Source organism: Athene cunicularia (genome assembly GCF_003259725.1).
Source record: "Athene cunicularia isolate RWA chromosome 1 unlocalized genomic scaffold, athCun1 chr1_part2, whole genome shotgun sequence".
In the NCBI taxonomy this organism is placed as follows: domain Eukaryota; kingdom Metazoa; phylum Chordata; class Aves; order Strigiformes; family Strigidae; genus Athene; species Athene cunicularia.
The window spans coordinates 53,356,453-53,382,110 of NW_020799092.1; the positions used below are offsets into that span (position 1 = coordinate 53,356,453).

General features: G+C 37.4%; 1 protein-coding gene across 3 annotated transcripts in view; it reads right to left on the reverse strand.

Annotated features, from left to right (window-relative positions):
• Positions 1-25,658, reverse strand: part of DOCK4 (dedicator of cytokinesis 4) — a 245,515-nt gene that overhangs the window by 118,096 nt on the left and 101,761 nt on the right. For all 3 annotated transcript variants that reach the window (XM_026867923.1, XM_026867922.1, XM_026867921.1), the window contains exons 9-12: positions 12,183-12,264; positions 11,512-11,572; positions 9,476-9,608; positions 7,858-7,946 (exon numbers count right to left, since the gene is read on the reverse strand). In XM_026867923.1, the coding sequence (XP_026723724.1) occupies positions 7,858-7,946; positions 9,476-9,608; positions 11,512-11,572; positions 12,183-12,264 (365 nt within the window). The remainder of the gene's footprint in view (positions 1-7,857; positions 7,947-9,475; positions 9,609-11,511; positions 11,573-12,182; positions 12,265-25,658) is intronic.

Consider the following 25,658-nt stretch of genomic DNA (forward strand, 5'->3'; position numbering starts at 1 on the left):
TCTAGAGCAAAAGTCCTACAAGTAGTGGCTGAGAGAACTGGGGTTGTTTAGCCTGAAGAAAGAGGCTGAGGGGAGACCTTATCACTCTCCACAACTACCCGAAACGACGTTGCAACAAGTCTTTTCCCATGTAGCAAGAGATAGCACAAGAGGAAAGGGCCTTAAGTTGCATCAGGGAAGGTTTAGACTGCATATAAGGAAAAGTTTCTTCACCAAGAGGGTTATCAAGCATTGGAACAGGCTGCCCAGGGAAGTGGTTGAGTCACTATCCCTGGAGGTGTTTAAAAAACGTGTAGATGTGACACCTAGGAACATGGTTTAGTGCTGGAGTTGGCAGTGTTAGGTTTACAGTTGGACCTAATGACCTTAAAGGTCTTTTCCAGCCTAAATGATTCTATAATTCCATAATCACAGTACCAAGATGAATAGAAAGTCATAGCTTCTACTGGATATAAGATGTCCATGACAGTATCACAATGGCACATTACTCATTCTTCTCTAAAAACAAGTCTTTCAGCAACACCAAAGAGTACAGTATGAATTTGACTTTCTAACAGCACTCATCTCCAGCACAGTCCACAAGTCATGCCATATGAAGGACACTTACAGGTAACTAAACAAAAAATCTACCTTGAATGTGATTTTTGAAGTCCTTATGGTAACACAACTTTCACAGACAACACCACAAGCTTGAACTGCTGTAAAAAGGTAGATTATATCTGATTGGTCTATAAGTCTGCCACTTTTAAGGATTAATATCTTTTCCCAAAACTATTACACCATAATTAATAATACATGCTAGATTAGGCTACAAATTTTAAAGATTTGGTTACTCCTGAATTTGTGAGAAGGGTTTCATATTAGATTGCTGAACAATATCATCCACCCCGTAAAAATTGCTTGAAAAAGTAAAGTTCTACCAATCCTTGCCTAAAAAACCTGCTCTAAATCTGGCTTTTTTATATGCCAGAGTTGTAGTTCAGGGCCAAATGATCTTGAACAATTTATGTGCAAAATTCTCTATACTTAATCTTTCAGCTTTAGTATTTGTTGAGAACAGGAAGGCCTTAATTCACCATGTACTTACCGAAGTACATGAGCACTATTCTCATTTTAAATGTATTTCAAATAGCAGCCTTCAGTGACAACTAATTCTTAAACACATCAAAATGGAATACACAATCTCCTTGTCACAAAACGTCACAAAGATTAAAACTGACAGATTAATAAACTGTCACAGAACTAAAGTAATTAAACAAATACACTTTTGTTTAAATGTTAGTGATGTGTAGATACAAAATACATCACCAACATCTGTGAACCCTGCTGAGAAAAGACAAACACCAGAGAACTTCTCTGTGATTAATCATACACCCAGGAGATAGTTAAAAGTTAGGTACTTCATTCTGTTCTATCTTCTCTGTCAAGTACATGTCACCACTCCTGCTCCCATTCCTCCTCATTTCTACTAGCTCTACTCAATTCCCTCACCACTGTGAGCCTAAGCCTGCTTTTTGTGTCTAACAACTACAGCTGCTTCCATCAGGGAATGCACATTTTGTTTCCCATCTGAACATTTTCACATTGATTCACTGGAAGAAGTTCTCCTTGCATCAGTTCTGAGTGGGGTAATGTTGTGAACTGCTGGGTTAGTGTCACGCAAACACGGTCACACTACTTCTTGAATCTAGTAAAATACTGTAAACTACTGCAGCTCTGTTCCTAGAAATACTGCATTCTGTAAACTTACATTGAGATACCAATTCCCTGCTGTATTTGATCTCTTGTTGCTCTTCACCATACAAGTGTGGGCAAAATCATGTTCCTCAGTTATCTCACTTCACGTGGCCTCTGCTGTTTCTCCAATGCAAGGTAAATAACGACTGCAACAGGCTTCCCCTCTGAATCAAAGAATTTGTAAGCCAAAGCTTACTTTTTGTGAAATACGGGAGGAAACGGACCTGCTTTTTAATTTCTCAGTGTTTGACAGTAACCATGGAAAAAAATATTATTAGAGTGCCAAAAAGCCGTTGAATGCAGGTAAATAGGCATGGGAATACATATACTGCCCCAAAGCACATACCACTGTTTCTAGCCAACTGCCTCCATTGCCATACTTGTCTCGGAACTTGTGTCTTGTCAGATGAGTTCATGCATTGGGCTGGTCTACCTCGTGCCTTCTCTGACCAAGTCTTATATGACCAGTGAGCTAGACTGAGATTTATTGCCAACTGACACGTACAATGGGGAAAAAAACGACATATGAGTTAACATTACTTCCCTAAAACCAAGGATGTTTGCTTTATGAAACTTACTTTGGTCTGGTTGAATTAAAATGATAGCAGTGTAATGAAATTTGTGTTGAGTGAGCAATCTCACTGAGGTTCAAAATAGTTAGATCCCACTTTGAAGCTGTTTCCTCCTTGAACTTGTGTTGGACCACATAACCTCCTGTGGACTTTTTCAACCTAACATATTGTATGATTTGATTAGTAACTTTCCCCCCCCCCTAAAATGACAGTTTCCTTCCTCTTTGAGACAGGGAGTCTAAACAATCTTAGATTGATGGTGCAAGGCCTGCGCAAAAACAAGGGGAGGTGTATGGGACTGTTCGAAAAAGACATATCAAGTACTGATAACGTTGCTAGGCGATTAACTCCTAGCCCAAAGAGAAGTCCCTCCTAGTCTCTGAAAAACAGACAACCCCAAAACATTGGCCTGGAAGAAAGCCAGAGAACAACTGAGGCTGCGCAGAGCGACAGGGAGAAAAGTTCATCAGCGAAGAAGAAGAGGAGACCTGATTACCATGAGAAGCGAGGGGAGGCGGGGGTAGACTCTGTATATGTATAGGCGTTTTATGAATATGCACTATTTTGTAACATATAAGCCGGACGAGAGCTGCAGACGGTGCGCATGCCTGTGGTGGAGCGATCCCCCATGCACCCAGCGCTGAATAAACATACCCACTTTATAACCCCAAAAGTTATGGAGTGATTTCTCCGCAAAACACTCTTGATGGGATTTTTTGTGAACATCTGTCAACAATATGGGCTTTGAGTCCTCCATGCTTTAATCTGGGCATTATGCAGTTGTGCATTTATTGACCAGTCGTCTTTTGTTAGGCATCATCATTTTGGATGACACTCTGCCTGCAGATTTTTGCACATGTACATGGGTACAAGTTTGAATTTATTATAGACAGTAAACTATTTGACAAAATTATTTGTGCATCTTTCTCTTTTAAAGAAAGAAATTAACAGTCTGTGGCTGACAGACTTAAAACAATCAAACTACAACCTGGATTCGCCTTAAAAACAGCCTCCCAATTCAGGTTTTGCCTCCATCATATTTAAAAACTCATCTTGCCAACTATGAGATACAACATAGTAATTTCTGATTTTATTCTTTTCATAACCTAAATTATGTGCAAGAGAACACTATTTATGTAGATTTTTCAAGAGCTGTATTTTGATCCCCTATGAAGTAGCTAAAAATTTAACACTACCACCATATTAAAAGGGGAAAAAAAATAAGGGGTGGGGTGGGGGGTGGAGTATGCTTCAGCGAAGAGTGGCAAGATAAACACCACCATTTTGAATTTGTCGCTTAAGGCCCTCCCATCAATAAAAGTTAATGTATAATTAACAGTGTTTCCAGTGGAGCTGCAATGTCAGCTTGGCTATGCCACACTGTGTTCAGTAAACATGCAATTAGATTACATCACGCTCGTCTAGTTCATCAGAGCATTAGAACATAATGGCCCAGGAAAAGACCTTCCCACTATGTTTGCTGTTTTCATGGAATATGTGTAAGAGTCCAAATCCACAAAGCACCTAGATACGTTTATAATTTCTTATATCAGTAATTTAATCTCTATAGGATTTGAAAGGATTTTCACCTCCTTTGCTGTAACAACTGAAAAGCATGTGTATCTGTGTCTCAGCTCTCAAGAGTTACTGCATCAGGCACATGCAGCTTTTCAAGACTTGTTATAAGGGAATCTAAATCAGCATTTACACAGGACCTTACACATGAGAATGTTAGGAACTTAAAAGTAAAGAGCAGAGAAAAAAGGAATGTCTTGCATCCCCTTATAACTAAGCTATTCAGTCTTTCTTCTAAAGGAGGGTGAAAGAAAAGGAAGTTATAGTGCATTTTTCATAAATTTTTTTTAGTATGTTTTTTCATACGATAACTCACTGGGGAGAATTATTCACATGTAACACGAGACCATGGTTTAAGTCTCTCCTCTATAGGATTTGCTAAGATGACTTGAATACAGATCACACTTAGGAAAATCATGTGCTACTCGGCAGGCTTTAGAGCCACTTTCACTTTCTCCATGGTATAATGAATATTTTCTGACTGTACACAAAGTTGAATAGTTGCTGCAGGGAAGTCTGAGAAGCCAAGTAATTAGCATGCTCCTCTGGAACACGTGAGACAGACTGAAAATCCTTTTCCAAATCAAAGTCTGAACCAAGACATTTTCTGTCTTTGAAGAATGTCTCAAACACTGGAATAAATAATTTCTATGGTAAACCCAGTGAATATTTATACATTCCCCAGAGAGCACAGGCACGAGATTCACAGCAATCATCTCCAGCATTTCTTTTTCAGCCTAGTGACCAAGCAGCTAAAACTAGCTCACCCGTATTGTGATGGTGTAGTGTCAGGGGAGCATTCAGCTACCCACCTTTTCTCAACTTCAAGCTGTGGTGGAAATCAAAGTTACCTTAGGCTTTAGGTACCTAGAGGAAGATATTGTGCCTAAGGAGGCACTTGGAGATGCTGATGTCATTTAAGTAGGGATTACACTGAGAACCATCACTGTTTAACTGTGTAACTTGCTCACAGTTGTAAGTGGCTAGTTTTTGTGGACAAGAACCCTCTGCCTTCAGAACCTGAAGGACTGGTCTAATCACTCGACATAAAGAACTGTTCCAATTACTAGACACCCCTTCCTCATCATATGATGTACCAAGAAAACCCAATGTTTCAACTTTTGAAAGTCTAAAGAACTGGGGAAAAGAGAAATAGTGTTATAAGCAAGAATATAAAGTTGCACATGACAAATTCTTACTAAATATCAGAAGAAAAAAGAAATCCTTGATACTGCAATAAGTATGTACAACTGGAGTAGCATTATCTGGTTTTTGGTTTGGTTTCGGTTTGTTTTTTTTTATAGAACCTTGTTTAATGACAACCGGTTTTGGCCTTGTTCTCTTGCCCCTTGTCCTAAAACACACTTCAGACCATTTTAAAAATCAACAGGTTCACTCGTGGCACAGTAATTCTGGGGGCAAATGAAGCAGCTATTACATGATCAATAACAGTTTACAAGGCATTAGTGCCTGTTCTATTAAAGAGAAAAGCAAACCACTTCCAATAGTATTTGTTTACTGTAGTCCCAAGAAAGGTCCAGAGCACAGATTTACAGTCACACCCAAAGAATAAAATCTTCAACTATGACCCACATTGCAAACCCTACTAATAGATTTTGACATTTGACAGAAGCCCAAGCTTTGATATGAAAGCAATGACTCGGCTAGGCTTCACTAGCTAAAATACACCGTGAAGGGATAAAGGATGATAATACATGGTTTGAGAGAAGCCAGTAGTATACATTTCACTGATCTCTGATCCTACAGCTACAGAAATAGAAATGTGTTATTTTCCTCAAAGACTGATGTATTTAGGTGTGATCTCTATGCAGGAATATCCATTTTTCCACAGGTTTTTGCATTTTAAAACAAAGTGACTACCTTCTAAGAAAAAATATTACAGGAAAAATAGTTTTTACACTCAGCTCAACTGCAAATATTACTGAAACCTGGTTTGTTTAATAATTACAAAATCATCTAGATCTTATAGTACTTATTCTACAAATACTGCAAACTCAATGCAAGAGATAACGATACTAAATGCAGCAAAAGCTGCACAATTTGGTTTTTGCATTTTTCATCTCCTACACTAGGCAACTAGAGAAAAGGGAATGAACATCTGAACCCGGCTCCTTTCTGGGCTGTATTAAGAAGTGATAGTCATCTGACTTTATTTGATCGTTTTTAGACATGAGCTGAGAATAAGATGCAAGAGGATTCTGTACTTAAGAACTGTCAGGAGTTGAAGTAGAAAAATTCCTGTTTGGGAGAGTTGGGGTTTTAATGTGAAATACAATGATACAGTCTGGCACTATGTGTTTTACATGCAAGACACTGAAAATACATTTCGAGTTCCTTTTTAGTTTTCCCCAGAAAACTGAAAGAATTTTTCTTTTTCTGAAGAACACTATGAATTGTCTGATAAATTATTTCAGTAGTGAAATACAACAATTTGTGGAAACTAAAGACTCTGTGTGATAATCTGAGCTGAAAGAAACTGTACAGGATAGAAATCTGAAGAGGGAACAAGGCTAGAGGGCAGACAATAGTCTGAGGCACCTTCACTGTTGTTTTCTGTGTTTCCTTTTTTAAAGTGATTTGAAAATGCCAAGTGTGATATAAACCAAAAATGCAAGTTCTTTTACATCTGGATCATATCTACAACGTATCCTAAGAGACAGAAAAGACCTATGTCTCCTGTAATGCAAGATTTTCTCTCTTTTTGACAACTGCAAGGTGGTAGACAAGGCTAATAAGGCTTCAGAACCAGCCATTCAGTACTGTTACAGAAAAAGACAGCAAAGGAAAAATAAAAAGTAGTGTAACAACAATATTTTCCATGAGGTGTCAGCAGAAGTATCTGAACATATTGCTAAAGCCTTGCAAGTGCTTTTTCAGGCTGCAAAGCAGTTGCAGAGGAACAAATTTCACATGTGCAATGTAAATAACCTTTCATAGTTAGTGGCATTAAAGTGGCATTACTGCTCACTTCTTTCCCACTCCAACCTTCACATGCACTACTGGAATTCTGTGCTGCTCTTCTCTCTTTCCCTCCCTCCTCCTGTCCTTTTCAAATTGTAACTGATCTTCAATTTGCTAGCTTTAGCTTCCAGCCTCCTGTAACCTGGAAAAAAATTCACGTCTCATATGTCTTTCATGTTGAATATTCACATACACAAATTTATCCAATGTCTCCTAAGACAACTGGGTGTTTAACTGTGAACTCTTACTTCATGAGAATCAAATAGGATAAGCAATGTATCACAGAGTAATCAGGTACTGCATGGACAGTCAGAATGACCAAGTGTAGTAGGTTGTTCCTCAGAAGCCCAAAATTATACTTACCCAGTAATGTGCTCTTGTATTTTCACTACATTATTTTTATATTTATTGTTCAATAAGATGCATGCTATTCTAAACCTTAAATATACAGACATACGTGGCTAGATTCTGTATGAGAAAATGGTAGGATTAGAAATGGTTAAATATGTAACTTCAGTCCTGATAAATAACATGAGTTTTTATGTGCTTCTTGGTTATCCAAGATTGCTGAACACACATTTTCAAGATAATCATTATGCTTGAAATCAAGTTAAAGAATCATGAAGTCTACGACATGAAAGGGATTACAAATACTGTACAACCTGGAAAATGGGTTCATATGAGATTTTTCTACAGTCATTTCAACTAATTAACTAATTTGATCAGCCCCACATGTGAACAGAACTCCACAGCAAACTGTAAATCCTTAGCACAGAGTAAAAGTTTATATTACATAGTTACTAGAAGAAAATTCAGTGACTTTTCTTAAATGTGCCCATGAACAGCAATATCATACATTTTCATTTAAAACAAGTATTTTTCTCTATGTGAAAAAGTATTTCTTTCATAGACATTAGTCCTTCTAAAACAGAGCCACTTATTTGCAAACTAAGAAAACCCTAAGAATGCAAACAGAAATGTGGCAACTTACCTGCATTGGAGCCTGTCAAGTTGTAACGTGCATTCAGCTTTTTAATGATGTTCTCATGGATCTGATACCAGTCACTCTCTGTGTTGCACCTAGAAAAATGATAACTTACTTAACTCTGAAATAGGAACCTAAGTTTTTCAGACCGACTTCACCATGCATTTCTAAACAAATCCTCTTTTGTTCACGAAACTAATAATGTAGTAGGAGCTAATAAAGCCCCATAAATCTGGCTGTCTCAATGGAAAGGGTGAGAGTGCTCTTACAATTTGAGAAAGGCACCATGGAAATATCTGCTTCTGTGGCAAGGGGTGGGAGAAAGATATGAGACATTATGCTCAGGAACTCAGCCGTGACCAAGTTCATCATCTATATAGATCTGCCCTTCAGCACTAAACCACACAGAAATCTACCTTGTCTCACGAGAGGAAACACAGGACTCGGAGCCTGTCTCAGATAGAAAAATCTGTGTTGTACACTTCAAAGTTATTTAAAACAGGATGTGATCTTCAGGAGGTAGCCAGTGAAAGAGTAAATTACATGTCAATATACATTAGAAAAGAGCTGCTTTTCCATAAAAAAAAAGTTGACCATGTTCTAATGATCACTTTTCATGGTTTAGACTGGAGTTAGTCTTAGCATCAAATCTGGTTTTGAGCGACATTTCTTCTTCCATCGTTTTTGTTATTTTAAAACAAGCAGGAAAGATTAAAAAAAAAATTATAATATAATAGGCAGACAAATTTAACAATTTGTTAACCAACGGCAAACACTTATTTGACTTTAACATCCCAGGAGTCTAAATAAGAGCCAGCCCACATGTCCACTGTCACACTGAATTGCTTCTCTGCAGCACTGATCAGCAGCAATAATTTAGCACAGAGGGAAAAAGGAGAGGAGAAAGGATGTCTGAAAGACTTCCATGCCTTCAAGATTTGAGTGCTAACGCTGGGAGGAGCAGAACTTTGTGTACACACTAGTATGTGTCCCCAGTTTATGTAGTTTGAATAGACCACTCCACAAAACAGTTCATATTATAATGTCCAAGATCAGCAGGAAATTACATGCATTGTGTCGCTACAACTAGAAAATTGAACTTTCTTCCAAATACTATCCGCCAAAATCCACTATTTCATCAATGATTTATTTTAAAATCTATTTTTGATTTTTCATTCTCCAGCACTAGTTGCCTTTTACACTTGTTATTCCCATTATATAATTGCTTCATTTCACAAAAATATACTCTGCGTGCTTTTTTTGTGGTTATAAAGTACTTTCACTAGCTGTCTATGCAGTACAATGTGTTTAAAGAAGTCCTAAAAGCACTTCATGTTGCCATGAAAAAAGAGCTCCAGAAGCTCTTACAAGGATGTGGAAAGTGCTGAAACATAAACAAAGATCTAAAAGGATGTAATCTTTATCTTTAATGTTATCTGATTTTATAAAGACATCTGTAGAACTAGCCAAAATTTCCACACTGTGACCAAAAAAAAAAAAAAGTTAGCTACTACACTTTTTTAGAACAGAAAGAGCCACAGCTATTTACTCACACTGCATTTAGCATCACTGCTTCTGATGCAAACTGACTCTAAGGTAAAAATTAAGAAGAAGCATTCCTTACATGTATACTTTTAAGACAAGGTCATCCTTTGAATCTCCTGCCAGCAAATCTGCAATACTGAGGACTGCACAGCCAAAGGGCCGTCTATACTGTACGTTGCAGGCGTTTTTCTTTTCTCCAGCTCCCATTCGTCCTGCCAAACAAAACACATATTGATGCATAATCCATGGAACTGTCTCTCCGAAAACCACAGAAGGGAGGCAGACAGCGATCCAGCTCAGCATGGTGACAGGTCTGAGGAGACGATGCCAAGTGTACTCATTGCGAATCTGGTCCATCTTTATGCCACGTTAGGGTGACAAATGGTGCGGGAAGTCCACTAAATATGTGGTGATCTTGAAAGAGCTCAGACCAGAGGTCCTGCTCATCCTCTCATGACTTAACAAACAATACTTTCTGATACCCAGCAATAGCACATTCGTGACACCACCAAATTAAATTTAGAGTTCAGACATGACAGTGTTAAACATTTGCTGTCCGTTAAGAATTATTTTACTGCAGTTGCTGCTACCCATGATTTATATGAGAGGTGTTGTGACTGAGACATTACAATTTAGTAATCAAATGCTGTTCCAAGTAGGCAACTAGCTAGAAAAGGGATAATTGCCCAGCTGCAGAAAAATCAAGTAGAGATGAAACACAGGGAGGAAAGATGACAAACAGCAGAAGAACAAATTATGATAAGGAAAAAAAGAATGCACCCAAGGAAAACAGATTTGAAACAAAGTATTTTTCCTAGCCTTTTCTATTTGATATAAATACAATTGATCAATCTTCTAGCTGTGTTCCTGGAATTTGAATCTGCCCGCTTTCTAATCATTTTATTCAATTGTGCACCAGCGGCTATGTACCCTTCCCACCAAGTCTTACTTTCTGACAAGAAAAGCCTATGGTTGCAGTTGCTGCAGGGCAATGCCTCCTCCAATATTCCCATGAATCACAGCAGCTAGAAGAATAATCGTTAATTTTCACACCATGTAGCATATACATCTGATTTTAACTTTTTAATATTTCAGTGGTTCATTTATGAACTTGACTGAAAATATATTTGAAAACTGTACAATAGGAAAAAATTCTAGCGTTTAGTCTTCTTTAAAGCATTTATTCTTCACAAATATATCAGAGTTTACCATACCTCTTTTCTCAGTCCTTGCCAATAAAAACAATTTTGATACTCTGATGAAACACTAAAATAGCATGAAAATGCAAGGAAAAATTATTCCTCAAATCTGTAAAATAACGTTTGCTTTGTAACAAGTTGTTTCTGAACTCAGCACAAGTTAGAGGGACTACATTTCAAATCAAAATATCTTTCAAAAATAGGAAGAAAGTTATATTTAGTGCTGCACTGGTGCTACTACAGACAGTTTACAAAGAAAACAATGTATCTAAGAAGTCAGAAGCAGACCCAAAGATCATTGTTTCACATAAGCACAACCCAGAGGACAACTTATTAAAATAAATACCAAACACAAACATACACTTTCCTCTTCTGCTTTGTTCTAGAGGACTTGATATCTGTCTATAGCACCAGGGATTAAAATTATTATGAGACTTTCTCTAATTCTTTCCCTCTCCTCCTTTTTAAAGGGGTCAGGGAGAAGACAAAATTCATCTCAACAATTTCAGATATACATCAGATATTATATACTAATTAGGTACATTAAATTACCGGGCAAGTTTTTCTATGAACAAAGGATGCTTGAAATTACTCTCTTTGTAACAAGAATGGACTCCCCAATGACAACTCCATCATCTTAATCTAGTTCATATTTGACACTTTCATTTTGGTTTGTGATAGATACAAAATATTCTTATCTAAACTCAGTTAGTAGTACACTTGAAAAATAACATGAGAAAATGGTGAGAAATCCAAAGTTTTTCCATCAAAAACAAGGCATTGTCTCTTCCCAAAATCTATTGAAAGGCCTAGCTAATCTAACATATCCCAAAACTGACCCCAAGCAGTTTTCTTTTATTCACTGTCACATGTCTAACAAATGTTAAGGTTTCTACTCACAGACAATCATACCTACCTATTCGGATAATGTGCACAGTGATATAGATGTCCTTCCTGAGTTCACTGCTACCCAAATCCTGCGCAAGATCAGAACCTCATTATTTCTGGCTCCTGATTAAAATGTGACATTTCAAGAGATCTTTACACACTGCTTTCACTGCCAGTGAAAGTGATAAATGAACAGTGAGTTCATTTATACAGCACTAACAAATTATCCCTTTAACACTTTAAATTGATGGTCATGCACGCAAAACTGTCCTAAAATATCATGAGCTAGAATATGCTGTAATGCAGGAAAATCAGAGGGAGGACATAGGAGACTCATTGTGTGCCCGGAACAGTGGTGATTTATTTTTGCAGTTCCTAATATCTGAAAGTGCAGATCAGTGCACAAACAATCTTTTGGGTGTAAAAAGCACAAGGAGGAAAACTAACTGGTCCTTGTTGCAGGGAGAAAGGCTGCTACATATGCCCACGTGGAAGTTTAGATGAGTGTCCACATATTGTCAGGAAACATTCAAGCTGGGAGGGAGTTCAACAGTACACTTCAACCAGCCTTTAGAGTTGATGTTCACAATAATGTAAAAGCTTAGGGAGCCGTTCTAAGTCAACCACAGAATAACAATTTAATCCAACTCTTATTTTCGATGCCCCGCACAACAAAGATTGAGAATAGGACGAACTCACCACAAACAGAGAACAGTGTCTTTCAGGCTTTTCTGGACATTTTGGCAAACCATTTCTATTCAGCCTTAAAAAAAATCTTTCACTGTAAGAAAACAAATATGACAGATATGTTGAACTCACTACAGCAAAGCAGATCTCATTTTGATCTTATTTCCAGATGCAACCTTTCTCAAAATATAAAAGAACAAAATCATTTTCTTTCGAAAAGTCACAGCCATATCAATAAAAAAGGGAGAGACTACTAGAAGGTGGTGATTTACTTAATCATCTAACAAAAATACCAAAAACTCAATACAAAATAGAAGACTGATTGTCATTTGTATTGTATATCTTAGTACACAGAGAAACACAAGCAATAAAAACAATTTTTCCTAGAACTGGAATTAGATGTGTAGTATGTTGCTACTGATTCCTGCTAAACGTTAACATTGCCACACATGCATTCAATAAATATTCTTTTTCATAGATGAGAAGATGAACCTAGTGATTTTTCCTACTTAACTCTATCAAAATCTCTCGCTAGAATACACTGATTTTAGCAATCTTGTACGAGTCATAAAAGTACCAGCAGGGCAAATTTCATTTCTGGAATTCTGTTTTGCAATCTACTGTGGGGTGTTAAATGCTGCAGCTGATACAGGTACTAATGCCACTAGCAGGGAGATGCAAAGAATTCATGTTTCAGAATAGAAGACCCCATTGAAAGAGAAATTACATTTGAAGCACTTCTATTTGATAGTAGGTCCATTATGGACAATCTCTGAGCAAGCTTGGTAATTCATGCATGGGAAGTTTATGAAAAACCAAACTTTCCATGCTCTGGATAATTTTCTCCAAGATACAGCCTTATAGGAAATGTAACAATCATATTTCTGCAGTAAGAGATGTTGAAGATGGGAAAAGGCGAAGAAGTCAGAAGTGTTACGTATTCAATTTCTCACCCACAGCCCCAGCTGGCCAGACATATGAGTCTGGATGCTCTGTAATGCTCAAATCAGAAACATTTCCAAAGTGCAACCAGGTTTTTTTTTTCTCAGCTGTATGCACCTCTTCTGCTTATCCTGGAGGCTAAACATGGTTTACCACTGCTCTATACCATCCACAGCTTTTCAAAATGCAGCTGGAAAATCACTAGGAATATGTTGGATAAGATCCAACTCAATAGAGACTAATTAAATCTTTATTGCACCAGCATTTGCCTCGTAGAAAATCCACATTGATTATTCACAGAATCAGAGTCATTCACATTGAGAGGGACCTCAAAAGGTCTCTAAGTCCAATCTCCTGCTCAAAGCAGGGTCAGCTATATGGTCAGATTAGCTTGCTCAGAGCTTTAGCCAGTTGGATCTTGAAAACCTTCAGTTACAGAGACCACACAGCCACTCTGGAAAACCCATTCCAGTGTCTGACTGTCCTCAAATTTTTCTTTATATCCAAATGGACCTTCTCTTGTTCAATTTATATCCCTTGTCTCTCATTATCCCACCATGCACCACTGATGTTATTGATCTTCTTGTAGGTACGGGCAGGTGACTTAGCGCCCTCCAAACCGCTTCCTCTCCACCCTGAACAAGCCTGACTGTCTCAGTCTGACCGAGGAGCTCCTGCCCACAAACAACGTGAGGCCTTCTGCTGAACTCACTTCAGTTCATTAAAATCAGTCTTGTACTGGAGGACCCAAAACTGGCATGGTCCTACTAATGCTGAGCATGGGACAATCTCTTCCCTTAAGCAACTGGCTATGTTCTTGACACAGCCCAGGATGCTGTTGCACTCAAGAGCACAGTTCCTAAAATTATGACTGGGAAATGCTTTATTTTTTTACGTGCCAGCTATTCAGGCTGAACCTTAGCAACACTTAGACTTTTGTACTGTGATTATTTGAAAACATTTATGCAATCCTCAGCTATGCAGCTTTTTTATCAGACAGCATAAAACGCAGAACCTAAGAATAGTAGAGTTGAACTCAAATACCTCAAAGGGCATGAAAATGCTGTTTTCTCAGAAACATTCATGTTTTATGATACAGCCAACTTCTGCAGCTTAGGTCTCCATGGAAACTTTAAAATTGAGTTTTAAAGACTGTTTATATGAGTGTATTTTTACAGAGAAATAAGTTGGTATTTTGCTGTTGATTTAAAAATGGTTTTCAAAACAATTCTGCCTTTTTATTTAGATATAGCTTATTTGCAATATTGGAAAATACAGTTAAAAAGAAAGGTGGAGAACTTTGTTCATAGGTCTCACACAAAGTTATTGTACATTGAGCAAGATTTATATTACCAAAGCAGTTAAAGCTTTAGGACCACAATATGTTGGGCACCATGCAAAACTGAATAAAAAGAAAAAAGTCTGTGTTCCAGCAGTAACAATACAGCTTCTGTGCACTGAAGCCTGCAGTGTATTGGTATGCGTCAATACAAATTTGTCCAGTACAATGTGATTCTGAATTTCACCACCTTATCTTCAGCCTGTAGAACTATTTAAAAGTAATACATATGTACACACCACATTTCACTGCTTTTTTTGTCTTTAAAGCAACCAGTAGACACGCTGGTTCAAAGAATACTTTTCAACAAGAAACTGTCTTGCTGTGTCTTCATGGCTTAATTATGAACTGGCAAACACCAAATTTAACTGGGAGTGTATTCTGTATTTATTGAAGCTTATGCTCTGCAGAAACAAAGACACATATTTTGAAAGTTTCCCATTCACTCTCCACTAGGATATGAAATTTTCAAGCTCTGCTTATACTCACAGACCATGAGATTATGATTCACAACACAATTAAAAGCCAAGGACTTCTGTCATACCACAAAGAAATGCACTGATTGCAACAGACATGTAATGGTTATGCAGATCTAATATTCTCATTTGAATTTGAAATTCTGTTTGACTGAAGCATAGGACCCAGTGGTGATGAAAGAAAGCAAACTGAAAACAACAACAACTAATAATAATAATAATAACAACAACAACAACCACCACCCCCCCTTAATCCTTGGTCATTGCTTTGATACATTTTTTTTTTCTTGAAACATATAACTGTACCAGTTACAGCTCAGATTAAAATGCTTATCTTTGAACATTACCAGGGAGCAAATGCAAGCAGTTAGACTTGTAAGATTATCAGAAAAAAAGTCAATGTTATATATAAGTACAGAAAGCATGTGCATTTATATACCATTTCAAAGGATTTTTATAGAGACAAACAGGTTAGAAAACAGCTGAGGAAAGTAAACAGCCTTCCTAAAACAAAATAATGACAGCATTCCCAAAATCTGAAAGCTTGGCTTGAAACAGCAGCAAAAACTCCAGAGGGTTAAATCTAGATCTAGTATCTTATTGTACAGCAGTATTCTCAGCATACATATAGACAGCAAATACACACAGCAGTACCCCAAAGCAGAAACACCTTTCATTTGTATTAAGATGGTTTGCTGCTAGTTTAGACTGATATGAATTTTTTATGAGCATCAATCTTGCCAGTTAAACATGCTGTACACATTTAAACTCTGCTGTCTTTCTTCCCACTGAAAATAAGGAAATAAATTAATGCTGGAGAGATTAATTTAAGAAGGTCAGCAAGGGATTTTTGTACTGTAACTTCCCGTGTATTACTGAAGTTGCAATGTGTTTCAAATCTGCAGGCTTAATGCAAACATTTAAAAGAAACATGGCCATAAACTGGTCTATTTTCATAAGTGACCCCTATTTTCTTAGTATTAGCAGGCAAATGTTACCAGTCACATTACCAGTCTAGACAGATTGCTTGTTCTATGATTTATAAACACGCTATTAAAAAAGAACCAGCCAGATTTATACCACATGGCATATTCTTGTGGTAAGGCTATGTAATCAAATAGTCATAGTTCTTGGTATAGCTTCACTTTCAGACATCTTTATAAATGCTCTCTACTTAAATATAGGTTACAGTGATTTCTAAAGCAAACAATGAGAGACGATAAGAGAATACTGCCACATAATTCACCAGCTCAAGTTTATCACACTTCAGAACTCTGTTAATGCATGTTCACTAAGAACTTGAATCTAAATTGACTTCACTTACAGCTAAAGGCTCACTGACTTTATAAAAACAATATCAGACACAAAATGTGACCCTCATACTTAGTGGTGAAATGCAGAGAATGTGGTACAACATATAATAAGTAAAATAAAGATAATAAACCCTTAAAAGTATATTCTTAATCAGAGAATAACTGAATGATAAATGTGCTAACATGATAGAGCAGTACAAGCTGTTCCACAGTAAGTAGCCCTTGTGTTTTAACTCTATTACACACTTACAGAAACCATACTCAAATTTCTAACTGTAAAGTAGCAATGAGAAAACAGGGAGAGAAAAGGAAGAATGAGTACTACAGAAAAAAAGATTTCAGCCAACTTCAAATCAAGATCAAAGCATTAACACTAACAAAAATAAACAAAACAAAACAATATTATTATGTTATATCGAAGCTTATCTTCAGGTCTCCTAGCTGTGCTGACAACATGGGGGAAGAAGAAGAAAACCATTTTCAAATGCTAACTTTATCCTGTGCAGCCCAATTTCCCTGGGTTAGCTGTGCAGTTAACAAGCAGAAAAGGAAAAGGGAAAGCAGAAAGGGAGATAGGAGGGAAAGAGAAACACATATGTAGCTAAATAAAGCTCCTGCTCTTATCTTCTTCTATCTCTTTATTAACTGGAGACAGCCTTAAAAAACTCACTTTTATGAGCACAGCCCACATTATTTTAGATATTTGCACCTGCATTTTAACTGAATTGTGGCATCACACATTCCTTGAAAAAAGTTAGGGAACGGTAATTTTAAATTATTTTTTTGTTGAGGTACCAGGAGCCAGAGGAAGACAATACAGTTTTAAATGACAGACAGCATACCAGAATCTATAAGCAGGTATTTACAACTAAAAAAACAACATACACCAGAAGCTGGAGCTCTCACTAATAGTGAGTTTAGTCTGCTACCATGGATAAACATTTTGCAGCACAGCATTATCAGTGCACAGACCTTTAAGCTGAATTACAGTTTTGATTATCCTAGCCACTGTTTGAGGATGAAACAGGATGGATACAAGCAGATTTGCTACATCCTTCCCTAAAGATAGAAATTAAACTTGAAGAGAGCAGGAGGAATTGTCAAAGTGAAGGGAAACAATAGCATTTAAGAAAATTCCCCTCCTTCCAACCACACCTAGGCTCCTATGTATTTCATCACCATTTGGGGGTTTACAAACAGCAAGTGTATATTTTTGTGCTGACCCTAACATGCCTTTTGCCAGTAGCCAGTGTGACTACAATGTGTCCTCAGGAAGATAATCTGTAAACCCATCAGAATACCATCTCATCATTACCTAAAACTGTCCCATATATATCATGGCTGGTTCACATACCCCTATCCTAACACTGCAGTCATTTCTGATTGTAACTAATTGTTTAAGCTCCACCAAAGACAAGACAAGTCACCTCTTGCAGTGTTTTCATCATTACAATTAAAAACAATTATTTCTATTGCTTTTCAATTTTTACAATTCAAAGAGTAAAAGTGTATTTGTTAATGCATGTGATGCATGTTAATGCATGTCTGCTTTAAAAAAAGGATCTATCTACACAAGATCAGATCAAAGATCTATATAAGCTATAGCACCCTTACCCCAACCACAGGAAGTAGAATGTATTTGAGGAAGAATCTTTAAACAGTAGATAGGTAGGTACATTTGTTTCACTGAACATGGGTATTCATCAGAGGAACTAAGCTACAACATGAAATACAATTAATTTCTAACACATTTTTACACCTAGGAATAACACATCTGTACTTGTTGATTTGAGGGCATATGAACGATATAATTAAAAATAGGCTCTGTCTTTCCATAAAATACAAAACCACACTCTTTCAAAAGTATTTTCTTGCTAGACTACATTCATGCCTTTTTTCAGAAACTCATTCCTACCATATTTACCTCATTTTACTTATCCACGAATGTAATTATTTTTCTGCAGTCACATGGAGCAGTTCCTGTACAACTGCTAAATAGGGCAGTCTGGGCAGTCAGGCCAATGCAAATAGGCTTGCTGAAAAGCCAACCCCTCAAAAAACACTTGGAACACTACCCTGAAGTAAAATGTTATTCTCTTTCAATTCAAGAATGGTCAGTATCTAAAGAGCAATTTATTAAAAATGTCTCAATAATGACAGCAAATTACACTGCATTGAACAAAGTCAGATTAAATGAATGATTTGTAAAAAGAAGTATTAACAAAACATCTAGAACCTCTTAAATCCAGGACAAACCTTTTTGATCCCCTTGCAATGAAGGGCAATATAAATCTGTAGAAAAGACTTTTATTACAGAAACTACTACAAGGCCAAAACATTTGGCAGGAGGATGCAGCTATGCCAAACAATCCTTTCATACACATTCCTCCCGCTACATAAATCGTATCTGCTTATACTATTCCTGCTGATGAGTATGTAAAACTGAGTTATCAAAAAAATTACTTACTTGTGAGGGATAAATTAAATGTTTGCTATTGAAATCTGAAAGCTTAAAAAAAAAAAAAAAAAGTAAATATTAATAGCTCAAAGGGAGAAAGGGAGCAGAGCTACAGAAATCTTTGTACGATACCATCCCACTGATTTTGATTCTTATTCGTCATGATACGTTCCTGTGAAGAGTTTCTAAAGCCAGAACAGTTTTCAGGTGAAAACCAGACTCAGAAGAAAAAAAAAAATTAAATCCTCGTCATACTATAAGGTAAGTAGCCTGAATACTCATGGGGTGCCTAAGAAGCTCAGGTTAGTTATTGTATGTTGAGTACATTATGGGTCGGGCTATCAGTTACAGTGTGTCTTTTATTTTTTTTACTCTATTTTTGGAGCTGTTTTGCTTTGTAAAACAACAAATTAAAATGTAATTTTCATTGTAATAGGGCACACTGACTGGGCCAGTGTTTTAGTGTTCTTACCTCTGATGCAGAGGAACTCCACAGCAGGCAGTTTAAGTCAGTATTCTCATGCAAAAAGTATTATTCACTTGAGGCACATCCTCTATTTCCAGTCTGATTAGGACCAAGTAACAACGCTTTTGCTAATCTCCTATGGTGATTCCTATTCCAGAATTTCTCCTCGTCTAGGATCCAAGCAGAGGAGAAGCCCTATGACTTTTACTACTTCACTACTCCTGCCAAGAAAAGCCTGACTATGTATGTTCTAACTATATTTCTGAATGTAGAAATCTTCCTGCTCATCATGAATAACTGGAGAAAATGAGACACATTTTCTGAAAGGAAGCTTTTGAAGTTTCTGGAACTTCGGGCTTCTCTTTTAAGCTGCTTTTTATAACCCTGTATTTACTTCCAATTACAGTCACACAAGGGCATTCTTGTCCACAACGGCAAATTACCAAGTGTCTTAAACAAAACCAGTAATGAAATAATTAAGCCTGCTTGTACGTTGAGTATACGTATATACATCTCAATATAAAGGATGACATAAATATTTAAAAAAAATTAGCAACCACATTCACAAATGTACATACCAAGTTACCCATCTAAAGAGGTATTTTTATTCCAAATCCATAAATGATTGGTAACAGAGCAGTGGCTGCTCTCTTGCCAAAGTAACATTTGTGTTTCCTTTGAGGTGTTTCAAGCCTCCTGCTAAAATCAGGACAACCTCCTGAACGAGCAGGAAGTTAAGTAAAACCTGGCTGGTTTTTTTTTTATCTTGTTTCTGAGGAGGGACAAAACAAGAGTAATAAGTGACTAAACTAGAATGGAGAACTCTTTTAAGAGTCTGCTAGCCAGAAAAATTAAGATGATTCATCCATCCTTCATATATGAGGTATAGATATATATGCATCCATTTTGTGTAATTTGCTGTAGTACAGTTTTAATACTGTACAAGCTGAGATATTTTTGTGCACACTGCACAGGAAATTGAAAAGAAGACTGAGCTACCCTATGCTGTGATCCAGTAACAGTGCAGATTATGCTTTTGTGGAAATACTATAAAGGAAGAGTAGCCCTGAGCTACGTCATTGCTTCTGGTTCACACAGGTTGCTCCCTCTACCAGAAACCCTGCTAGCTACTTTAGCTCAAATCCCTGTCCTGCATAGCAGGCACATTTGCATGGAGAAAGTAACAATCCAAGTACTACAAGACAAAAAGCATCCATGGATGATGTGGAGGTATCTAGGTAGTGATTTCCAAGGAATAGTATTAATGAAGGTTACACATATTAAAATATAGTATTTTAATGGGAGAAGGCAGAATAGCCTATCACCTAATGACAGATTAAAAATTATAAAGAACACCTAGATTGTGTACAGCATATGATACGGCATTGTACTGAGCACACTTTCATGTACACACTTTTTTTCTTCAGAAAAACTCTATTTTGCTGAAAAACTACAATAAAGTCCAGACTGAACTCTGACTCTCTGTTCACTCTTCCCAGAAATTCTGTGCTATTGGGATCAGGTAACTTGGTCTGAGATACAGTTAAAACATATCCTTAAATAACTGGAAAAAACACACACACGCTTTTCTCCCAGAATGAGATTGTCTCCTAGTTAATGGTAGCAACAAATCCCTCTCTCTTTATGAAGGATTTTTTTATTAATGAAGCCTCTGAATTTCCACGATATTCAGAAACACAAAACTTAAATCGAGCAATTATATACTGTACATACAGAAGCAGAAAATCTGAATATCAACTAATATGCATGCATGTATGCACATATATATTTTTTTCTCCTTCTCTCTCCAGCTTTTGTATTTGAAATACACTGTACCATCTAAAATTATTTCCAAATCTGGTTTTAAACTGCCCTCTGAATCATTTCCCAAACATAATTTGTCCTCTTCTCTGATGTTAGAATACAATAAAGAATCAAGCGTCTAGCAAAATCATGGAGACAACAGACATTGTATACAACAAGAAAAGTCCAGAATAGTATTTCTAGTATCAATCACTTGCATGATAAGCATGCTATGAAAAGAACCATGAAGAAGTTGAAATTAATTAGCAGGCAGATCTGAACTGAAATTTCTTCACGAACTTGATACTTCTACAATGAAATGACTGGCCTGGTCGATGGGGGGAGGGCAGTGGCTAAGGTCTACCTGGATGTCGGCAAGTCCTTTGACACTGTCCCATAACGCCCTCCAACAGAAGCTGTTGATGTAATGGATAGATGAGTAGATAGCAAAACGGCTTGAAAAGTGGCTGAATGGCCAGGCCCAGAGGGTGGTGACCAGTGTCACAAAGTCTAGGTGGAGGCCAGTAACTAGCAGTGTACCTCAGGGGTCGATACCAGTCCAGTCCTGTTTAATGTCTTCATTAATGGTCTGGGGCACAGTGTACTCTCAGCAAGTTTGCTGCTGACACAGAACTGGGAGAAGTGCCTGATACACCAGAGGGTTGTGCTGCCATCCAGAGACCTCAACTGGCTGGACAAATAGGCGGACAGGAATCTCCTGAGGTTCAACCAGGGGAAATGCAAAGTCCTACACCTGGGGAGGAACAATCCCATACACCAGTACATGCTGGGGGCCACCCAGTCGGAAAGCAGCTCAGCAGAAAAGGATGTGTAGGTCCTGGTGGACACCAAGATGAACATGAGCCAGCAATGTGCACTTGTGGCAAAGGCCAACGGTATCCTGGGCTGCATTAGACAAATAATTGCCAGCAGTTTGAGGGAGGTAGTCCTTCTCTCCTCTACTTGGCACTGGATATGCCAAACTTGGAGTACTGCGTCCTTTCTGGGCTCCCCAGTACAAGAGAGATGTGAACATACTGGAGAGAATTTAAGAAGGGCCATGAAGATAATGAAGGGACTTGAGGAAAAGGCTGAGAGAGCTGGGACTGTTTAGCCTGGAGAAGAGAAGGTTCAGAGGAGATCTTATTAATATATATATAAATACCTGAAGGAAGGGTGCAAAGAGGACAGAAACAGGCTCCTCACTGGTGCCCAGTGACAGCACAAGAGGCAAGGGACACAAACTGAAGCACAGGAGGTTCCCTCTGAGCATCAGGAAACAATTTCTTTACTGTGAGGGTGTCTAAGCACTGGCACAGGTTGCCCGGGGAGGTTGTGGAGTCTCCATCCTTGGAGACATTTAAAAGCTATCTGAGCATGGTCCTGGGCAACCAGCTCTAGGGGGGTTAGGTCAGGTGACTTCTGGAGTTCCCTTCCAACTTCAACCATTCCGTGATTTTGTGAATATGTGTAAGTACCACATAAAGGCTGCACAGATAGACAGCTGGGCTATTTGAGTCTTTACAAAAATACTGTCCTTAACATTATTCTTCATCTTCCACCTCTGCGAGTTAACAACTGTCATGCTGCAACACTTTACCACTTGTCTTTACTTGTCCTGAAGTTCCAAATGACCATAATTAATGAACTGTTCCTTACAACATGCAACATATTCTTCATTAGCCACAGGGCCACCCATAAAGGATTCTTCTCCTGTACTTTTAAAGTAATTTCCATAGCCTTGCACTGAGTATGTACCCTGCAGCTTCACAAATATATTCTCTATCTCCTTTGTGGTCTAGTGTTCAACATTGTTTATAAGCAACAAAGAATTTAACTATTCAAGTCTCCTGCATTCAGAGTGCTGATGTCTGGAGCATTAATCCTAAGTAAACTAGATATTGAAACTCACATGTAACCTACTTACATGCTTAAAGTAATACTGAATCTTTGAGCTCTTGCTCAGGAGAGGCCACAGGGCCTTTTCAACTTTTCAAAGACAGACATCTTGGGTTCTCAGTAGTGAGCCTTCTGGGTAATGGAAATGTATTATCAGCTTGATTTAAGAGGCATTCAAGTCCTTCCTTGCTGTTGTTCTAGCTGTTACAGTAGTCAGTTGTGTAGATTTTAGTTAGGATGATTAAAAGTCTGGTTCTTTGAGCTGTGCTAGAACAGAGCAGATTTCAGGTTTGAAGATGCTAACAGAGATTGCAAAAAAAATGCGTTTAAAAATTTTCTTACTATACAAAATCCTTTAAGATTTTCATAGAATAAGGGGGGAGGGGAGTACTTGTTTCTTAAAGGGAGAAAAACTGACATGGCTTTTTTCTGAAAAAAAAAAAAAAGCTACAAATAAATTAGAAAGTAGCAAATATTTTGACCAACAAAATGTGGATTTCAGTTTTTAGCAAGCGACTTAAGTGATTTAAAGTAACAGCAGAACTGAAAAAGGAAAGGCATTTTTTGATATGGTCTGGAGTTTACACAATCATTAAGCATATAATCAAAAGCTCACAAAACAGAAAATGCAGTTTGCTTTTATTTGCCTTGGATAAATATCCTATTCCTCTTTGTGCTGCTGAAGAATCTGTGCTCATGTGAGGGCAATATGATATAGTTACAAACAAGGTTGTTCAAGGTGACAGGAAAAGGAGGATTAGCATGCCAACTTATCTCTGCTTCTCACACAGATGGGGCCAGAGGCATCAATCATTCCTGATAAGACATTCATATCATATTGACACAGACAGAAAGTGTCTATCAATGAAAGAAAATCTTAGCACTCCATCTTTCTGAAGTGCTGCCTTGAAATTGTCCTACTAATTGTACTGCTATTTGGAAAAAATTATAACATTAAGAAAATGATTTAGAAAAGACACTGCTATGCAAGGACTGTGTGTCTCATTGCAGATTTAGGAAAAATAGCTTTTACAGCAGTATGTTGTCAAAACAGAGACACAAACTCTACATAAATGTAAAGGTCAGCAAAGCAACTGGGACTCTGGGAATGAGATGATGCAGCATTCTTATGCATACTCATCAATGCCAAGAACAGGGTCTGCAGTCTGAACTGAACAAATGTAGGCAGCAGGCTTAATACCCTCCATTCCCTTTTTCATAATACACTGCCTAGTGTTGTTGATGTTTTCAAAATTCACTTAAAAAAACCCAGGCAAGATCTGTGGATATCCATGTGCTACAAATAGAAACACAGTCTTACAGCATCTACACTGGAAAGGTAGGTATTTCAAAGGACATTGGGATATTACATTTTTTTAAAACAGTCATCTCGTAAATATTTTCTTTGAGGCTTTTTTTTTTTTGTAAGAGTAGAATATGCTTGTGGCAAGAAATAAAGTTAACAAATTCTCAGTGAATAATGCACATTGTCTAGAAAACAGCTACGCTGTTACTTTGTCCCTGTCAACTTGTTAAACTGATTCTATTAAAAGCTGATAAGTGAGATCTTTCCAGGATCTGATTAAAAAAAAAAAAAATCAATATATTTTTGATTAAAGGATTGGTACTCTTAGAGCTCCAGTGTAAATGGGCCCTCTGGCTACACTAAGGTCATCACTGCTGCAACAAACTGCTGTATTGGGTAAATTACATGAGTACGTGTCAGGGAAAAGTATGTACTATCATTAGGTGTCTTTTATTTCTCAAGAAGTCTGCCACTACAAAACCGGTAACTGTGTAATCTGTTGAGGTACATACTATTGGCTTTGTAAGTGTGATCTAACTGCAGGAATAGAGGTTCATTTCATTAACTTCTGTGCTGGTAAGAGAAGATATTCCCAAAGCAAATAATCATCACCACACTCTTCAGTAGTCTAAATGCTGGGAATCTAAGCACCTTCATATTCCAGCTTTACAGAACAGAAGCTAGTGATAATTTCTTAGGAATAGAAAACCTAAAAGATCTCAGAAAAACCTTCATAAATCTCATAAATGACCACCCATTACAACAGATTTATAAAGCACTTAATAAAGAGCATCAGAACACAGGATTGTTGCACTCTGCTGAAATGTTGAACACACATTTCCAGTCCTCCTTTGGAGCTCTAAATGTGCTATGCTTACCTGAACTTTAAACTTACGTTATTTTCTCATAAATGCATCTCACATTAAATCAACTGCATTCAGGTGAATCTAATACCTTTTAACTCTGAAATTGTTTCTATAATGTGATTGTAATGGCTATAAAAATCAGTTAACTCCAAAGTAAAAAATTACATTAAGTACAGCTGAGTTATTCCATGTTTTACAGGATTTCCCCCCCATTCAAACTATGATTCTGTAATAACCATCTTACATACTCTATTTTACGATCTACATGATCAGGTTAGTTTGAATCGGGTGTTGGCTTTTGAGGAACATCTTCTGATCGTCTCCCACATTTTGATTCACAAGCCAAAACAGTCTAAGCTGGCGAACTGGATTTCTCCTGCATAAAACTAAACTGGACGCTCTTGATGCTCAGTCCACACAACCACAGAGTTAATCCAAAGTAAAATCCTTAAAACATTTACACATGTTAGCATTAGGTTTAGCATGAACTGCTGCTCTACAGATCCACTCCTACTGGCTGCCAGTACTCGCTGCAGTACTCAACAGTCTTAGACTTTCAGTTTGTTCATATAGTTATAACAAAATTAAATGATATAAAAACAAACCATCAAAGCTCAGTA